The 18,493-nt window shown below is 43.3% G+C and overlaps 6 protein-coding genes across 6 annotated transcripts; 4 read left to right on the top strand and 2 right to left on the bottom strand.

Annotated features, from left to right (window-relative positions):
• Positions 1 to 648: 648 nt before the first annotated feature.
• Positions 649 to 4,715, top strand: SS1G_03012 (hypothetical protein; the record flags this gene model as incomplete). Its single annotated transcript, XM_001596739.1, has 3 exons — positions 649 to 736; positions 1,300 to 4,133; positions 4,239 to 4,715. The coding sequence occupies 3 exons, from the start codon at positions 649 to 651 to the stop codon at positions 4,713 to 4,715; spliced, it is 3,399 nt and encodes a 1,132-aa protein (XP_001596789.1).
• A 1,100-nt stretch (positions 4,716 to 5,815) lies between these two features.
• Positions 5,816 to 6,038, top strand: SS1G_03013 (predicted protein; the record flags this gene model as incomplete). The annotated part of the gene is made up of 2 exons (XM_001596740.1): positions 5,816 to 5,846; positions 5,974 to 6,038. 2 exons carry the CDS (start codon positions 5,816 to 5,818, stop codon positions 6,036 to 6,038), a joined length of 96 nt encoding a protein of 31 aa, XP_001596790.1.
• Positions 6,039 to 6,596: 558 nt separating this feature from the next.
• SS1G_03014 (hypothetical protein) lies at positions 6,597 to 7,481 on the bottom strand (the record flags this gene model as incomplete). The annotated part of the gene is made up of 2 exons (XM_001596741.1): positions 6,597 to 7,224; positions 7,354 to 7,481. The coding sequence occupies 2 exons, from the start codon at positions 7,479 to 7,481 to the stop codon at positions 6,597 to 6,599; spliced, it is 756 nt and encodes a 251-aa protein (XP_001596791.1).
• Positions 7,482 to 10,142: 2,661 nt separating this feature from the next.
• On the top strand, positions 10,143 to 11,552 carry SS1G_03015 (hypothetical protein; the record flags this gene model as incomplete). The annotated part of the gene is made up of 1 exon (XM_001596742.1): positions 10,143 to 11,552. The coding sequence occupies one exon, from the start codon at positions 10,143 to 10,145 to the stop codon at positions 11,550 to 11,552; it is 1,410 nt and encodes a 469-aa protein (XP_001596792.1).
• A 1,282-nt stretch (positions 11,553 to 12,834) lies between these two features.
• Positions 12,835 to 14,723, top strand: SS1G_03016 (hypothetical protein; the record flags this gene model as incomplete). Its single annotated transcript, XM_001596743.1, has 2 exons — positions 12,835 to 13,177; positions 13,249 to 14,723. 2 exons carry the CDS (start codon positions 12,835 to 12,837, stop codon positions 14,721 to 14,723), a joined length of 1,818 nt encoding a protein of 605 aa, XP_001596793.1.
• An 816-nt stretch (positions 14,724 to 15,539) lies between these two features.
• On the bottom strand, positions 15,540 to 17,722 carry SS1G_03017 (hypothetical protein; the record flags this gene model as incomplete). Its single annotated transcript, XM_001596744.1, has 5 exons — positions 15,540 to 15,555; positions 15,902 to 16,348; positions 16,910 to 17,235; positions 17,283 to 17,394; positions 17,703 to 17,722. The coding sequence occupies 5 exons, from the start codon at positions 17,720 to 17,722 to the stop codon at positions 15,540 to 15,542; spliced, it is 921 nt and encodes a 306-aa protein (XP_001596794.1).
• Positions 17,723 to 18,493: the final 771 nt, after the last annotated feature.

Raw genomic sequence — 18,493 nt, forward strand, 5'->3', positions numbered from 1 at the left:
TCACAGCCCTAAAGAAAGTCCCTCGGACCAAACGCCTCCCTCTTAAGGGAGGTCCAAGAGGTCAAAACAGGCTTCGCTCTCTGCACCAGCTCAACAGCCAATCTATTAGCCCTTGAAAAACAGAAAGCCATTATATCATCCGCAATCGGAGACTGCAAAATTGAGGCCCAAGAGAAATGGACCACTTACCGTCTAAACTACGTCCCCAAGAAAGTCACCATCTTCAATGACCAATTCAAAATAGACTCCATTTTAGTTACAAAAGATACGATCTCCGACGCTATAAAGGAATACTCTGGTCAGGTGCTTACTCACGCTATCCAATCCCAAACGAACCCCTCACCTAATGAGTATTACTCAACATGGATAGTAAGCTTCAAGACAGGAGCAGAACCACTCAAAAAGAACCTGAAGATTCTAGGGGCCAACATCAGCACATCCCTCCTAGTACAAAAACCAAAGATCACTCAATGCAATCGTTGCTTTCAATGGCACAACGCAAGAACATGCCTCAAATCACAAATCTGCCGCCCTATGCGGTTCGGGAAAGCATACAGAGAGCAATCATACTACCAGTTGTGGTACTGAACACGTATGCCCACCCAAATGCCTTCACTGCAACGGCCCCCACCCAGTAGATGACCCCAAATGCCCCCTTCGCCCACAAGGGAGAGAAAGGAAATCAAAATCAGAACGCCAGACAATCCGGAAGATATACCTCGAAAACAGAAACTCTGTTTGTGTAAAGGCTGGATGCTCAAAGCCATCATCCGATGCACAAATGGCCGACTCCCCTACCCCTCCCTCCCCCTCGGACCAACTTAGGCCAAGAACCCCCACCCGCCTATTCGGCTCCACTCACTCCACAACCCTCTTCAGCACCCGCTCCACTAATCGATTTGCAACAATCGCCAACCCAACCCCTATCCCGTTTAATGAACTATAAACCGCTTACGATAACCCAAACCAATGTAGGTAAAGGAGGGATCTCACACGATCTCGTCCTCAATCTAGCAAATATGGATCAAATTGATATCATCACGATCCAGGAGCCATATATATACAAAGATACCTCAAGAAAAATCACCAAAACTCACCCCTCCTACGAAATCTTCACTCCATTAGACGATTGGAAGGAAAACCCTCGTGTCCTCACCTATATCAGAAAAGAAATAGGAATTCAGATCAACCAGATCAGACCGATAATCTCCAGAGATCTAATATTTATACAATTAATATCTACAAATAATACAATATTTACCATTATAAATATTTACAACGCTCCAACACAATGCACAGATGGCAATCAAGCCATCAAGGCACTCTTTGAACTCCAAAACTTCCCAAACAACGCCATCCTACTAGGCGACTTCAACCTCCACCACCCCAACTGGAATCCCCTCCATCCATCCCCTTCAACGCTAGCCGAACCCTTTGTAGAATGGTCAAACTCCCGGAATCTACACCTCATCTCCCCAATCGGAACTCCTACTCACTCAAAGGGAAACGTCTTGGACCTCACCTTCCTCTCAGGGCCCTATACAGCGTATACCGCCCTCGCTGAACAACTAGAGTGCACCTCAGATCACAGCACCCTAAAAACCTACCTTCACTGGAATTACCGAAGCCAAAAGCCTGCAAAGAAACTCAAGCTAAATACATTGAATGAAACGCTCTTTAAAGACCTACTAGAAACTAATCTCACCAACATTGCAGCTATCCCCAGGACACCCTCTCTAAGAGACCTAGATCAAGCCGCATCATCCCTTACACAAGCCCTTACAAAAGCCTATACAGGATCTGCAAGAAGATCCATAAACGGGCCCCTTCAACAACCTTGGTGGAACAAGGACTGTATAAAGGCTGTGTATAAACATAGAATCACCAATACACCTACATCCAAACGCTCTCTTCGGAAAACAGTCCGAAAAGCAAAACACACCTTCTATATTACGAAAGTGGATAAAGTAGAAGATATAAACGATGTATATCGAATGGCCAAATGGCATCAATCCACAGGAATATACCGTACCCCCCCTTTAGCAGATCTATCAAAACAAACCATTGCAAATACTATCGAAGAGAAAAGGGAAACCTTCGCCAACAACCTACTGACAAACCTAGCCGAGGTTGACGACATCCCGTTCGATACCCCTACAGCCCCAAGTAGATCTATCACCTTCCCTGATATAGCTATACAAGATATAGAGCTGGCCATTCTAAAAGCAGGGAACACAGCACCTGGCGCAGACGAAATCCCAACAAAAATCCTACAAGTCGCATGGCTACAGATAAAAGAAGTAACCCTATCCCTTTTCAAAGGCTGTCTACACCTAGGACACCACCCAAAATGCTTCCGATTAGCTACCATCGTAATCATCCCTAAACCCAACAAGCCAGATTATACCAACCCAAGATCATACCGACCAATTGCCTTGCTCTCGGTCCTAGGCAAAGGCCTCGAAAGACTCATTGCGAAGAAGGTATCATGGCTTGCTCTAAACTACCAAGTCCTAGCGAACCAGCAGCTCGGAGCTCTACCCTTGCGATCCTCAGTGGACCTCACCACTTGCGTTACACACGACATTGAGGCATCCTTAAAACAAGGGTTAAAGACCACCCTGCTCACAATGGATGTAAAAGGTGCTTTTGACGCAGTGCTACCAGGAAGACTAGTGAATCGCCTTCGGGAACAAGGATGGCCAAACAACCTGGTTAGATGGGTTCAGTCCTTCGCCACTAATCGATCCATCAAGATCCGACTAGACGGCGAGACTGGCCCGGAAACAAAGCTAGAATGCGGTCTTCCTCAAGGTTCACCGATCTCCCCGATCCTGTTCATGCTCTACATCGCGCCTCTCTTCTGGATGGGCAAACCACAGAGCAGATTCGGATATGCAGACGATATCGCGATACTAGCGACATCAAACTCACTACAGACAAACTGCGATTCTCTAAAAATGGATATGCAAGAAACTCTCGAATGGGGAAAAACCGAAGGTATCACTTTTGACCCCAAGAAATCTGAGCTTATACACTTCTATAAAGGACACCGAACACTAACGGATACCCCTGCAATACACACCGGATCTATGAATATAGAGGTCAAACCTGGCCCGCTCAAATGGCTCGGAGTCCACTTCGATAGGAAACTATGCTTCAAACCACATGTCCAGATCCTCGCAGCCAAAGCCCTCAAGGGAGCCAACGCACTGAGATCCCTCAGCAATACACACCGAGGGATACCCCCATATCTCACCAGGAAAGTGGCTGAAGCCTGCATACTCAAAAAGTGCTATTTCGCCTCGGAAACGTGGTGGCCAGGCCGAACCAGAACAAAGAAGAATGCCCTAAACAACCCGATCTCGATCTCAAATGTAGTGGACAGCCATCTAAGCTTACTCAACAAAGTGGTAATCACCTGTACAAGGGCAATCCTCCCAGTATACAAAACCACAAACACAGCAGTACTCTACGAGGAAGCCAAACTCAGACCATCCGAGATCGAGCTAAACCTGATTTCACAATTATATGCGGCACGAACCACCAGACTAGACCTTTACCATCCTCTCAGGATCAGAGCAGAGAACATAACCAAAGCCAGAGAATATAACCGCACCCCAGATACAAGATTCGCAAGGCTCATCACAGCATTACCGGAGACTGAACACATAAACCCCTTGGCCTTCCCACCCTGGGAAATCAGAGAGTCGAGGGCAGAGGCCGAGGCCCGCATCAATGGTCCGATGGGCAGAACGAAGGCACAAGCAGCCGAAGACTTCAAAGCCTTCCACGCCAAGATCCCAAGAAGCGATATACAAATCTTCTCGGATGGCTCAAAAAGTGAAAGCAAGGATGGCGCAACTGGGGGCGGATTCGTAATCTCACAATTCGATATTCAGATAGCACATCATTCTTTCTCATTAGGCACAAATGCAGAAGTGTTCGATGCAGAAGCCACAGCCGCAGTAGCAGGGGCAGCAAAAGCCCTCACTCTAGCATCAACCAAACTGGCCACAGATCTCTGGATCTTCTTAGACAACCACGAGGCTGCTCTCCGATTAGGATCCCACTTCAATGGTTCCTCACAGAGAGTCTTTGAAGACTTTCTGAAGCTCACACAAGCTTGGGCTGTTAGACCAAGGCTCCCACACACCTCCCCCGGGAAAATCCGCGTCCGATGGGTCCCAGGGCACCTGGATATCCCTGGCAACGAAATAGCTGACAAAGCCGCTAAGGAAGGAACAAAACTCCCCTTTCCCCTCAACCCGATCTGTACGCTAGCATCCCTAAAAAGAATGATCAGAACAAGGGCCAACAAAGCAGACGAACAATTATGGAATACAGTCAGCCCACAATACTACAAAGATCTCCAATTCAACCACACTTCTAATACAGACACCCTCTCTCTGAAGAGAGCCACACTCCACCATATTCTCGCTATCAGATCACAGCATGGCGACTTCGCAGCATACCATGAACGCTTCAATCACACTACAGCCCACGTCCATTGCTCGTGCGGTAAAAGGAAAACTCCATTACACTTTTTCTTTTGCAAAAAAGGAAAAGCCTTCAAAGCGCTCACAAAGAGCCCCCCCTCCGAAGCTATCCCCTGGCTTCTAAGAAATCCCACCGGTATAGCCAAACTAGCCGAATGGCTAGAATACACCAAGTTCTACACAAAAATCTGCCCGTGGCACACAGGTGCAAGATAAAAAAAAAAAAAAAAAAAAACTTTCTTTCTTTCATTGGATTCAAACGGAGTTAATGGGTCTCTAAGGCTGCTTTTCCTTCCTCTTCTTTCCTCTCTTTCATCTTTCCCTTTTCTTTCATTAAAAAAAAAAAAAAAAAAAAAAAAAAAACAAGCATGCATACGAACAACCAAAACAAGTACGAGGAGACAGGGAGAGAGATCAAGAGGTAGTGATCTAGTGGACGAGGATGACCACAATTACAACCCCAAAAGGCCTACCGGCCCAAACCCCCCCTGCGAAGGCAATCATGTAAACCCTGCCCTAGCCCCCTTTAAATTGTATAAAAATACTCCCCCTAGCTAGCTAGTAAACCACTCAGAGGCTTCTCCTCTGAGCGTCATTTGTCCAAAACTGGAATAGATGGCTAAGGTTATCACGCGCCAAGGCGCGTGGGCCCTACGGCCTATGACGATAAACACAATCAATCAATCAATCAATCTCTACTCTGGTTTTCCTTCTTCTTTTCTCCTTAGCTTAGTATTTTCTAATACAGGATACTTTACCCAGTATTCCTTGAGTGTGACAAAGATAATGATGTGATGATGTGTTAATTCATAAGTTGTTGCTTGTTTATCGGCGTTTGCCCTTGTCTGTAGGTGCAGGCGGATGCTATACAGGCGAGTGCTATGCAGTTGTGTAGTTGTGTAGTTGTACAATAGTTGTAGTTGGTTCTAGCTATGATTCTAGTTATGGTTTGAGTTTGTGTTTGAGGATTATTGGATATTATTAGGGTAATGGATAAGAGGTAGATAGTTGGATAGGATAAAAGTAAAAGTAAAAGTAAAAGTAAAAGTAAAAGTAAAAGTAAAAGTAAAAGTAAAAGTAAAAGTAAAAGTAAACTCAAACTCGATGATAGGGATTGATATAAATTATATGCACTAGATACCCACTATTAAACTCTAGTCGAGTTATTTTATCAATTTCCATACTCGTAGTATTTTTTTTTAAATGTTAATGGATTAGAATACCTAGTATATACACAAACATACCCAAAAAAGCAAACCATGATCCAAATTCAAATTCAAAGTCCAAAAATCCATAATTCCAAAACAAGAACATAGATGTATGAACCCAACAAAAATATTTCATATGGTATGATAATGATATAAAGATAAAGAGAAAGCCACCAAGCCATTCTACGGGCTATGAAGAACAAGGTATAAATAAATAAAGCCAATATCAACCACCATACACACACAACAAACAACATAATTGGCAGAAAAGACAAGACATGATCCGCCCAATCCTAGCTCCAACTCTAGCTCCGACCTCAAAGCAGTTTGAAAGATGATGAATAGATGAATGGGTGACCATGACGCTAATATGCTAAATAAATGATATGCAGCAAACCAAAAAGTCAAAAAGCCAAAAGGCCAACCAATCTTTTGTCATGGGCTTCGTTAAAATATCGTAATGGTGAGTAGGTAGGTAGTGATCGTAAGAAGTATGAGATTCGTAATGTGATGAGATGAGATGAGATCTGATGAGATTGATCGAATACATAAATCATAACAATCGAGGTATTCGACAAGCTGACAGATGTATGTACAAAAGAGAGAATTAAGTTATCCAGTCGAAGATCAGATGGAAAAGAAGTTGATATAAACTTTGAACTATATCCATGATGATTCGATCAAAATCAGGAGGTATCCAGGTGGCTATGCTACTCAAGGATGCTAGGCCTACTTTTTTGGCCTCGATAACTTCAGCTGCACCTGGTGTCATTAATCCCTACCCATGAAACATTGTGGCGATAATATACGCACAGCTGAAGTTATTTATTCATTCTTTAATTCATATATCTTTCCTCCTCTTATCCTAAGAGAAAGAAGTTCATCAATCTCAATAAGGATTAACATAAGCATATCCTGGCGTAGGAGCATATTGTGGAGCAGCCCTCGAGTTCCTTGGTGGATTTTGTGCAGGCGGCATATGTGGACCTGCTGGGGGTGGCGGTGCAGTCATCGGTCTATTCCTCCCTTCAACCCTCAAACTATCTCTCCTCTGTCTGTCGACGTGCCTTTCTCTGTCGTTTGCAGGAGTTCCAATCCTTCTCTGTTCCCTCCTTCTATCCCTTTCTTCTCCCCCATCCGAAACAGCAGGTGTAGATCCTCTCTGCGGTACAGGCTCATTTAATCTCACTTTTCTTCCTCCACCCCCTAGCGCCGATAAAGGTGGATCGCGTACCCCAGGTTCTTCATCGCTCGGTAAAGTTAATTCAACTAGGCTGAAGAAATACTCGAGGACTTCGGGGTAACGTTGCACGCTTGCGCGCCAATCTTCGTCGATGCCGCGTTTGAGTTCGGAATCAGCTTGGGCAACTTCAGAAGGGTGTGGTCGCGCGTTGTAGTAGTAGGCTGCTCGTTCGGTTATGCGATGTATTTGAGCGGCATGTTCGTCTTTGCGGCGAGTTGTGAGCACGCTGAAGTAAGAAAGTATGTAATCTTGGGCGTGGCCGCGGACCCAGGTTCTGTTTATGAAGAAGGTTAATGGTTTGTTGCTGTATAGGTGATGGATCATTCATGTAAATGATAATGAGAGGATAAAATGATAAGAGTATATGAACAGGAGGGGTATAAGGATGCGTGGGAGACAGTACCTTATATCATTATAAACACTTGACATCATTCTCTGTTCAGCCTGCCTCACAGCGACAGTAAGGCCATTGGCTTCGCACTCGCATTTTGCGATGGCTGGCTGAGAACATATTGCGCAATCCGGATCCATGATCTTGACGTTTTTGTTGTTCCTGGCGTTCTTGATTAACATTATGAAGGGGTATCATCTGATGTGAATGAGGGGTAATGAACAAATAGAGAAAGCTAGTATTGAAGTGAAGAGACGTGGAAGAGATGGTTAGATTAGAGGGTATTGAGGCTCAAAGAGAAGGAAGCATATGCAAATATGAGGAGAGAAAGAAGAGTAAGTGTTTCGGGATCAGGGAGGTCGGAAGTAATTGAAAGAAGATTGGAGGGGGCAAGATGATTCCATAGTTTGTGGTGGGTAAGAGTATGGGGACGAACGGTGAGGTATCTATCGTACTGTATGTATGTATATACGTCGGTGATAGGTAGGTCGCTTGACTGACAAGACGCAATTCGAGATCTTGGAGGGGGAGTGGGAGACCTATCCAAATATCGTATCCTCTGGCTCGCTGGCTTGCTTTTGCAGTGCAGTTCGTGTGGGGTACGGGTTGGAAATGATATTCGAATCAATTGAGATGATCTTAAAGTTAAACTAACCTTTTATAAGTGTATTCCCCTCTCAGCTCCCCTCTTCGATTTGATGCAGCGAGTCTGGATGGTAGGGCAAGAAACGAAACGACACTATATTATGCTATGCTTTCTTGTTTGCTGGCTTGCTGGCTTCGGAACTGCAGATTTCCACGATAGAAAGATCACGCTACGCAAATTTCTGCACCATTCAAAATGAAGATTAGAATATGATGTATGTTGAAGTGTTAAGGAAATCAAAACAAAAAAGACCCCACGACTAACAATGCTAGTATCGTAAATCGTAAGATATAGATGATATGGTATAGTAGTAGACGGGGAGACGCTAAGTAAGGTATGTGTGGTATGGACTGAGTAATGGACGGAAGATAGGAAAGATGGTTTGGTTAGATGTGATGGGATAGGAAGAGACGGGTAGTTGGCATGGAAGAATGGCAGTTCTTCTTTGGAATTCAGATGACAAAAAACCTTGAGGTTACGGAGATTTGACAGCAAAATGTGCGCAACAGGAAGGACGAGTGAGGAGGAGGAGGAGGAGGAGTAGGAGGAGGGAAAAAAGTGAGATGTCGTTATTAGAAAGATGTGCAAGCTTGTCTGCAGGTTCGGCGTGTCGGTTGATGGTGGTGGTCGTGCGTGTGTTTCTGATTTTTTTTTGAGTGGGGAAGAATTTGGGTGAGAATCGCAAGGTGCATGAAGCAAAGGCATGAAAAGAAGTTCGAGAGGGTTAACTTACGCTGTAGCTACCTGATTCCTCGGTACAAAAACTGTATGTACACCTAACACAGACTTAGCTCTACTGCATACCAAACATTATGAGCGTACTCCTCCTTATCACCACTTATCACCACTTATCCCTTACCATCCTTTACTCTTTTGCTATATGATCACCTACCATCCACCTGGAAAAAGATTAATTTGTACCACCTCACACTATCGGCGCACCCAGAAACTACCAACGCACAGTGGCATATGTGGATCATACGCGAGAGGCGAGAAGATACCCCTCAAAAGCTAATAAGATAGAGCAGGGCATGATTTGGTGATTTGATGATTTGACTACATTTGGTTTGATTACACACCTACTGTATCCTACTCTATACCAACTCCGGAAAAAGATTATGAGGTAATCATCCTGATTAGTAGTAGGTTGATTCATATATAGTAACTGTTCTTCAAATAAGCACTCTGTTGCCTATAGGTAGGTAAGTGTACCAAGTGTTGACATTTCAGCGGAGTGCGCGAGTTGTCGTGGCTCGAATGCTTTGATGTGACTTGCATCTCGTGGTTAGAGAATTAGAGGCCAAATGCATGGATTGTTGGTCATGATTATGATATCCGGTTGGGTAGATTCCTAAAGTCCTTTGCCCATTTGAAAAGTTATCTAGATAGTGGCCCGAGAATGAGTTGATGAAAAGCCTTAAAGTAGCTAGATCAGCTAAGTAACGAAGTAAATATTCATTCCTAGGTCGTTGCTTTGAAAAATCAGACTCCAGAGGATCTGGACCAAAAAGATAATGAGGCTATCTTGAGTTCGTAGCATGGCCAATAGAATGCTATAGAATGATTGGGTCCTATGTGCTCCGTATGCAGCCCGAGTCTTTTGTCCTTATTACTGAAGCTTTGGGTGCAATGTGCAGATCGAAATTTAGGAGGTTGGTGAAAGGATGGAGGGTTCTGAGAGTCGCGTCTACTCACCGCTTGTTCGCAGAATCGAGAATCGCGGCAAGAGGGTAAGCCAAAGGTGGGGGATAAGAAAAGATTGAAGCTTGAGCTTGAGCTTTGGAGGGGTGGTGTATGATAGATAGATAGATAGTATTAGAGGGACATATATTGGTTCCGAGACACATCAAAACTGGTCAATGTGAAGATATATATGATAGATGATATCGAGAGAAATCATATTATAATAAATTCCTAGCATTTCAAATACTACCGAGATCGTTAAAAGGGGCTTTAAGAATGAACAAAGCTACCTACCGGTGCGGTATTCACTCATTTCACGCTTCTCATTAAATATCGGGAGTCAAAAATATTAACCGGTAAGTTGGTGGTGCTACGGTGACCGAGAATTTATTATTTGCATCACGATATCAAAAGCATCTTTTTCCACCACTGCAAATAAATCTGCAAGCCAGGAATTGATTCATCGTTCATGATGCCTCCACGTTGCTCAGCTGTGCAAGGCACGTTGACGCCATTTCTGTACCCATTCCTATTTTCAAATACATCTAGGTTGGTCCAGCGAAGCCCCAGAATTCACATCAATGCACTGCGAAGACAAAGTACCTCATACGAAGAACTTGCCTCTGAGTCAACATCCGAAGAATTTGATCGCCTCAATCCTCCTCCTTCCGATTATTCGCGAACGATATTCGCAGACAAAGCAAAAATAGATGTCTATGCAGGTGCTGGTGGCCATGGTTGTATCTCTTTTTTGCGGGAAAAGTATATAGCTGCTGGCCCTGCAAATGGAGGTGATGGAGGTACTGGTGGAAATATATACATACAAGCTGTGCGAGGGGAAACAAGTTTACATAAGCTTGCAAGACGTCGGAATTTGAAGGCGGGTAGGGGGAAAAATGGTCAAGGAAAAACGAAAGGTGGAGAGAGAGGGACTGATATCATTATTGAAGTTCCTGTAGGTACTATTGTACGAGAGCTTGATCGACATGATCCAGCGGCCATTGAGGAGGCCAGGATACAAACGGAAGCTGGCAAATTGGACGGTCACGATCTAGATGGTCCTTATAAATGGGATCGAGAAAGATGGTTACTATACCCGGCTATCACACCTGAAGAGATCGCTACTGCCGAATTTCCTTCATTGCCAAAAGCAAGAAAGTCAAATTTAGCTGCTGCTCAAGTGAAGGGCCCTATTTCGTTAGATCTTTCCATGCCTATGGAACGACCATTGCTCTTGGCCGCAGGTGCTGTAGGAGGTTTGGGGAATCCACATTTCGTCACTAAACAAGTCCCAAGACCAAAGTTTGCGACCAAGGGTGAAGCGGGGCTACGAATTACCTTGGAGCTCGAACTCAAACTTCTTGCCGATGTGGGACTTGTTGGACTTCCTAATGCTGGAAAGAGTACTTTGCTACGAGCTATGAGCAATAGTCGAACGAGAGTTGGAGATTGGGAGTTCACTACTTTGGAGCCGAACATTGGAACTGTAGTTATTGATGACAATAAAGGAAGACCTCTAGCTCAAGTGAATTATGAAAACGGCGAACCAAGAACAAATTTTACAATTGCAGATATTCCTGGATTGGTCGAGGATGCTCATTTGGATCGAGGCCTTGGTATAAGTTTCCTACGTCATGTTGAGCGAGCCCGAGTACTTGCTTTTGTCGTGGATCTCGGAAAGGGCAATGCCGTAGAAGCTTTGAAAGGCTTATGGCGAGAACTCGCTGAGTATGAGCGAATGAAGATTGAAGAGGAAAAAGAGAAGGCGAACCCAATTGTGGAGTGGACTCCCTTCACATCTGTCGAGGATGCTGTGGCAAATCGATCTGAAACAATTGTCATTAATACTGGACCTACTTTTGAGAAATCCCCTCGCACCTAATCTCCCTTCAATTTCCAACAAACCTTGGTTTGTTGTAGCTAGCAAAGCAGATTTACCTGGTACTCAGGATAATTTCCAGGAACTGAAGTCGTACCTTGAGAAAGTCGCAGCCGGAAAGGAAGAGCATCCTTCCAGACAAAAGAACCCTTGGACGGGGAGAGTAGAGGCAATCCCCATCAGTGCAATTCACGGACATGGCGTTGAAAAGATTACCGAATGGACCATTGGCCTTCTAGATGGCTGAGATGTTTACGGATACAGGCATGTATAATATTATGATGCATATTAATGATCAATTCATGTACAAATTTTATTGATTTCTACCAGCTCTTCTCATAATATTGAGATCATATACTTCTGCTTCTGTCTTCATGCATCTTTGACGTTTGACATAGTGGGCTATATCTAGCGGCTCGATTTACTTGATGTCTGTCACAGTGGCGTATGGCCTGATCCCAAGCGGGGTTTAACTTCCCGTTATGTTTCCATCTGTGCTTTTGTCTCTCTTGTCGGGAAATTTTGGCGGTTGGGATGAGACATTGAAGCGGTAGCGATGCGGCGATCCGCTGTCGTGACACCATATGCTTCAACTCCAACAAACCTTTCGAGTCCCAACATCAGATGATTAGTTTGTGCAAGTGTTGGCTGACGGAAGGAACATTCTTCCTAAGTTCCTTGTCTCAGATTTAAAGTCTAAAGCTCCCATCGGTAGCGTTCTTGCCCTCGAGTTATATTCTAGAATCGATGATTCGAAGCTATCTACACACGAAACGATGGATGGAACTTAGATATCTCAACAAAATTCTCCGTGGGACTAGAGGAACTGTGACCACTATGAGCACCGAATTACTCGAATAGAGTTGGATCTACTCATATGGTGAAACAATGAAAACGTGGTTGAAGTATCTCAAAGGCGAGTTGGGATGACATTCACCATTGATAACTACCTTATTGAGAGCGGATCAATACATGATGGGCTTAAATTGGCTGCTTGGAGAAAGGTGAATGAAAGGGTTTGGGAAAGTAGAGTTCATTTTGTTTACTCCGATATCGTCATCGTCCTTTTCAGAAAGATATAAAAGCCCGATCGATCCCATCTTTCAGATAATTTTTCTATCCACAAACAATAATAACACAGCTCTCGATCTACCTCCAACTTCAAACCCTTTCATATACTCATAACATCCTACATTCTGGTTCTCTTGAAGCATCAAAACACTCTCAAAGCACTACAATCAAGTCTCCCCTTTGTACACATCTGTTTGCAAAGTCTTCTTTCAAGATGTCTGCAACTATAGCTACTCTTCCTGAACCTTCCTCTCCACTTGATCCTCAAGCTCTAGCACAAAAGTACCATCTTGAGCGAGAGAAGCGTATTCGTGAGGATGGTCTTACCCAGTACAAGGAGCCCACTGGCAACTTTGCTCGATTCCAAGATGATGCTCTAGTTGACGAGATCGTCCCGAGAGAACCAATCACTGATTCTGCCGAAGTACTGATTGTTGGTGGCGGCTATGGTGGTTTGTTGGCTGCTGCTCGTCTTTCTCAACAAGGTGTTACCAACTTCCGCATTCTTGAAAAGGGTGGTGGGTATGGCGGTACTTGGTATTGGAACCAGTATCCAGGTTTGTGCTCCTCAATCTGACTTTCAATTTTCCCACCTTCAAATTTTGACGATTACTAATTTCAATTGCAGGTGCTCAATGTGATATCGAATCCTATATTTACCTTCCATTACTTGAAGAGCTTGGTTATGTCCCAACTGAGAAGTATGCTCGCACCACCGAAATTCATAAGCATATCGAGATGCTCGTTACACGCTACAACATCAAGGAAAAGACGATCTTTCAAACTGAAGCTAAGTCCATGAACTGGGATGAAGATACTCTTTCATGGAAGACCGAGACAAATCGTGGTGATCACTTTACTTCCAAGTTTGCCATCACAGCAACAGGTATTCTCCACAAGCTCAAGCTACCAGGTCTTGAAGGCATGGAGCTTTTCGCTGGCAAATCATTTCATACTTCGCGTTGGGATTATGGTGTCACAGGTGGTGATGTAAATGGAAATCTCAGCAAGTTGGCAGATAAGCGTGTTGGTGTTATTGGAACTGGTGCAACAGCAGTTCAAATGCTTCCTCATCTCGCCAAAACCTCAAAGCATGTCTACGTCTTTCAGAGAACACCTTCTACAATTAACGTTCGAAACAACAAGCCTACCCCACCAACCTTTTGTCAAAACCTTAAGCCAGGTTGGCAGGAAAATCGAATGGAAAATTTCAATGATCGTATTTCTAATTGTCGCCAGAAAGAAGATCTTGTCGCCGATGGCTGGACTCTCAATCCTGCCACAGCTATCTTAGGAAAAGCAAATGCTTGTACCGATCAAGTAAAATTGGGTCAAATGATGATGATGGCAGATTTCCAACTCATGGAACGTATTCGAGCTCGAGTTGATGAATTAGTTGAAGATAAAGAAACTGCCGAGAAACTCAAACCATGGTACTCATCCATGTGCAAGCGACCCTGCTTCCACGACGAATACCTCTCCCTCTTCAACCGCAATAATGTGCAACTAGTCGACACAAACGGAAAAGGTGTTGATCGCGTATCCCAAGCTGGGGTAATCGTCAACGGTGTCGAATACCCCGTCGATATCCTCATCTATTCCACCGGATTCGAAGTCACAACCGCCTATCAACGTCGCTCAGGGATCACCGTCACCGGCCGCAACGGCCTCCTCCTAGACGATAAATGGAAACTAGGACCCTCCACCTTCCACGGATTCCAAACCCACGGCTTCCCCAATTATTTCTTCTTCGGCACCACTCAATCCGGCGTATCCGCAAACTTCATGTATACACTCACGCATCAATCAATGCATACCGCGTACATTATTTCCGAATGCAAGAAGCAAAATATCAAAGCTGTGGAAGCTTCCAAGGAAGCAGAGGATCAATGGGTTAAGGATATTTTGGATGGTAGTGCACCCATGATTCATTATTTCTCCCAGTGTACTCCGGGGTATTTTAATGGTGAGGGTCAGGTGGGTAAACATCCTGAGGTGGGTGGGAAGACGGCGGTTTATGGATGGGGTGCTAGTGCGTGGGGGAAATTGTTGGAGGATTGGCGTGCGGAGGGGAAGATGGAGGGGCTTTTGAAGATGTTTTAGGAGTGGTGCGTGGTGGATTTGGTGTGGATTTATTTTAGGGGGGAGGGGGGGATGGGGAAGGGTGTTTCTTTCTCTTAAAGAAAAGGTGAAAAGTTATTTTTCTTTGAGGGTGATGGGGGGTAAAAGTTCTGAGGGGTTTTTTTAATTTGGGGATGGATGGATGGATTTATAGTTCAGTTTGGAGATGAAAAGTTTCTTTAGATGTGGTACTGGTGACAGTCAGGTATGGGTGGTTTATGGATGGTATCGATGATTTGGTATGGGTTTACTTTTCTTCTAGTAATTATACCTAATTTAATTTAATTTATCTCGTTACCTGAGTAATTAGAACTACTCTATTTAATATATTGAAATTGAAATTGAAATAAAATTGAATAATATATATATTATATTACTATTCTGTTACGAGGTTTGCCGTCTAGATCACGTGGAAGTGCTCTAGGCTCTCGAGGTGGTTTATAACTAGGCGTCAAGCAGGGACTTAAGTAATGACAATAATGAAATGCAATTCGTAACTAATAGTAGGATATACTAAATGATTGATCTTGAAAATGAAGCTTTATACAAAGGAAATCCATCTTGATTATATAGTCCTTCATACCGATGGTTACTTAATAGGATCAATACGGCTCAGTACTGAGCTCAGTGATCCTTACTGAGCCAGTCACGTGATATCAATTGCACGTGAGAGTTTCCTGTTACCCGGTGTAACATATTCCTCATATGAAGTCAATATCTCACTTCCATTTTAATATAATTTTATAATAATTACAAGCTCTGATTTATAATCTATATATATTTACAATCTATAGATATCTATAAATAATCCACTCTACAAATTACTCATTAGAGTTATAACCCACCCCGCCGCGCCGATTATTCATTCAGACTTTAAATAATCCACTCCGCAGATAATCATAAGCCATTCGGATTCTCCAATGATCCGCCCCACAAATGGATCATTCATGAATTAATCCACCAAAGCAATGATCCGCCCCGCGGGACCCCGCTGCGCAGTCTACCAGTGATACACATCGTCTTAAACAAATCAGAAACCTAGTAGATTATAATAGAATGAAATAAGCCCTGCTTATTCTCGACTTCTTTTATTCGGCTTTTGAATATGTTTTCCTCAGAAGATAACAAAGTATTGGAAGTAACATCACCCGAATCAATACAAATTTGATTGATTATCAGCTTCCTCCAACGATACAACATCATGACTTGTTTGCTGCAAGCGATTGTGATTTTCTAAGTCTTGTAAAAGCTCAGATTCCTCCATCTCTGATTGCTCAGAGACCTCAAAATTCAGATCAGAGGGTAAATCATCGATAGCGGAACGGATTCTCTTCAAATGAGCCGGCACCCAAATATCATAGATATTCTTAGTGAACTTATATGCCGTCCATTTTTCCTTACCATCTAATGTTGTAATATCGAATTTATGAATTGGATGACGATAAAAAGTGGTGTTTTGTCCATCGATGATTATAGGATAATGGCCATAAATCCTGACAGTTCGATGATCATGCGAAATTGAAAATGTAAGTATCTCTCGATGGAGTTCTTTCTCTCGTTTTACAAGCCTGAAAAGTTCAACTACCCCTCTCACTGCAAGTGTCATACTATGACAATTTTGTCGATCAGCAGTATTTAAATCTGTAATACTGCATTTCACTTCCGATGCTAGGAACGGGAAATATGTCCGCCAAGTACCCATAAAATAAGAAGTACAAGTATCTGTAAGTTCGCCAACAAAAGGTGTAAGCTTTTCCAATTGATCGTTTGTAAATGCAGATCCTCCGAACCCTACTGAATAATCAGGTTGTGGGCGAGGACCGTAAAATGGTATAGCACTATTCCAACCTTCATTTACACTTTCAATCAAAGGATGGAGATGTGTAGCACCATATGTAGCTAAGGTTTCCGCAGAAGGAACGATCAATCGAGCAATATCTTGAATTACCCTTGCTTCATTCCCATTCTGGGTCTTCTTACATGTTTTGCCGAATATTTCATCGCGAAATAAAGAGTTTTCAGGTACTGTCTGTTCTGTTTCTAGCAAAACTCGGCAGAGATTCTTACTTGTGTCTGTAATATCCAGATCGGACTGATGCATAAAGCTACCCTTGGTTGCAAGAGCAATTGTGTAACTCGGGTGTGTATAGGGAGCGCTTTTTACTTACCTCGGCTTTTGATCGCTAGGTGTAGTAAATGTAGGTTCAGAATAAGCAGTTTCCCATTGTTTGCTACGAAAAGACGAAGACTTTTTCCTCGCAAGCGGATTTATCTCGCTCTCCAGTTCAAAGTATGTCTTTGGCCAACAGAATGTCGTCCTCCAATATTCCAATGGATGGATATCTTCTTCGCTGACATCAAATATTGTATTTTCGCCGGCTGTATGTTTAATAGAAGGTTCTGGAGAGGATGTTCGTAATCGTTTTGGAGGTGGATTGACGATAGAAGACATGCCTTCGTTTGCTTGTACTTGTTTATGTTTTCGACTCTGAGCCTATAAGAAAATTAGTTTCGTAGTATATCAGAAAAAGAATAATATACCTTCTTGTCGGGAGTATTACTGGTTGATAAAGCAAATGGCTGCTTCGATTCGGTATTCCTGTATTTGTCTAAAGGTTTTTGAAGAAGTGACTTCACTTGTAAACGTGCGCTTCTACGAAGATATGGCTGGCCTTGTGTAAGCTTTTTCTGTGGCCATATTGATGGAAAAAGGAGGGTTGATGAACAGAGACGTAGTGATGATGGATGGACAAGGTGGATAGAAGACAGTCTCAATGTTCTAGAATCACAAGGGAAAGAACAGTTAACGCTAGGCCAAACAGAGATTAAAATGGGTAATGATAAGAGAAGATATGATAGAAATGATAGAAACATACTTTTCCTTACCCCATGGCCTGGATGTCCAGAAGTAGCCTCAGGTAGATCCTCAATCCTCAAATATCCTTTGCTTAATGCAATCACCCTTTTGCGTCTGTACTCATGATAATATTCTGATTTGTTTCTACTTAAAAAAAAAAGATTATAGAGATGCAGTCAAGGCAGCTTGAGTTTGGTAGGGTATATGGATACTTGCGTATACTTTCTCTAGCTTCGTTCTAAGATATTTTTATGGTCCAAGCTACTATGTATGATGCAACTTGTCCAAAGACAGTCGCGAAATCCAGTACCAAATAGGACTAGTGTACTTCGGCGTATTCGCTTATTCAGGATCTTTTCCTACGGCTCTCTACCTCCACAGAGCATATATACGATTTTACTATACGGAGGAGGAGTATTACTTTCTTTCAAAGGAGGCCACCCTCTCACCGATGCGCTTTTACTGCTGCGGCTGGCAAGGGTGTATGTAGGTCGAGGGTCTTAGGTTGTGGTCGTACTAGGCTGGCGGTTACTCTCACAAAGCAACATACAGCAGGATTATATGTTTACTGAGTGAAGGCTGGTAGATAAGAGTACCATCTTAAATAAACTCGCCGTGGTCTTTTATACTTTTCCTAACAGGTTTTTGGGGAATTTCCCACAACATATCTATTATATGAGTGCGTATACGATCTTATATTCAAAAAGCCCCGTCTATCCTCCTCCCTGTCTAGCTGTTACGAGGTTTGCCGTCTAGATCACGTGGAAGTGCTCTAGGCTCTCGAGGTGGTTTATAACTAGGCGTCAAGCAGGGACTTAAGTAATGACAATAATGAAATGCAATTCGTAACTAATAGTAGGATATACTAAATGATTGATCTTGAGCACGAAGCTCT

The sequence above is a fragment of the Sclerotinia sclerotiorum genome, genomic scaffold (assembly GCF_000146945.2).
Source record: "Sclerotinia sclerotiorum 1980 UF-70 scaffold_3 genomic scaffold, whole genome shotgun sequence".
Classification (NCBI taxonomy): Eukaryota; Fungi; Ascomycota; class Leotiomycetes; order Helotiales; family Sclerotiniaceae; genus Sclerotinia; species Sclerotinia sclerotiorum.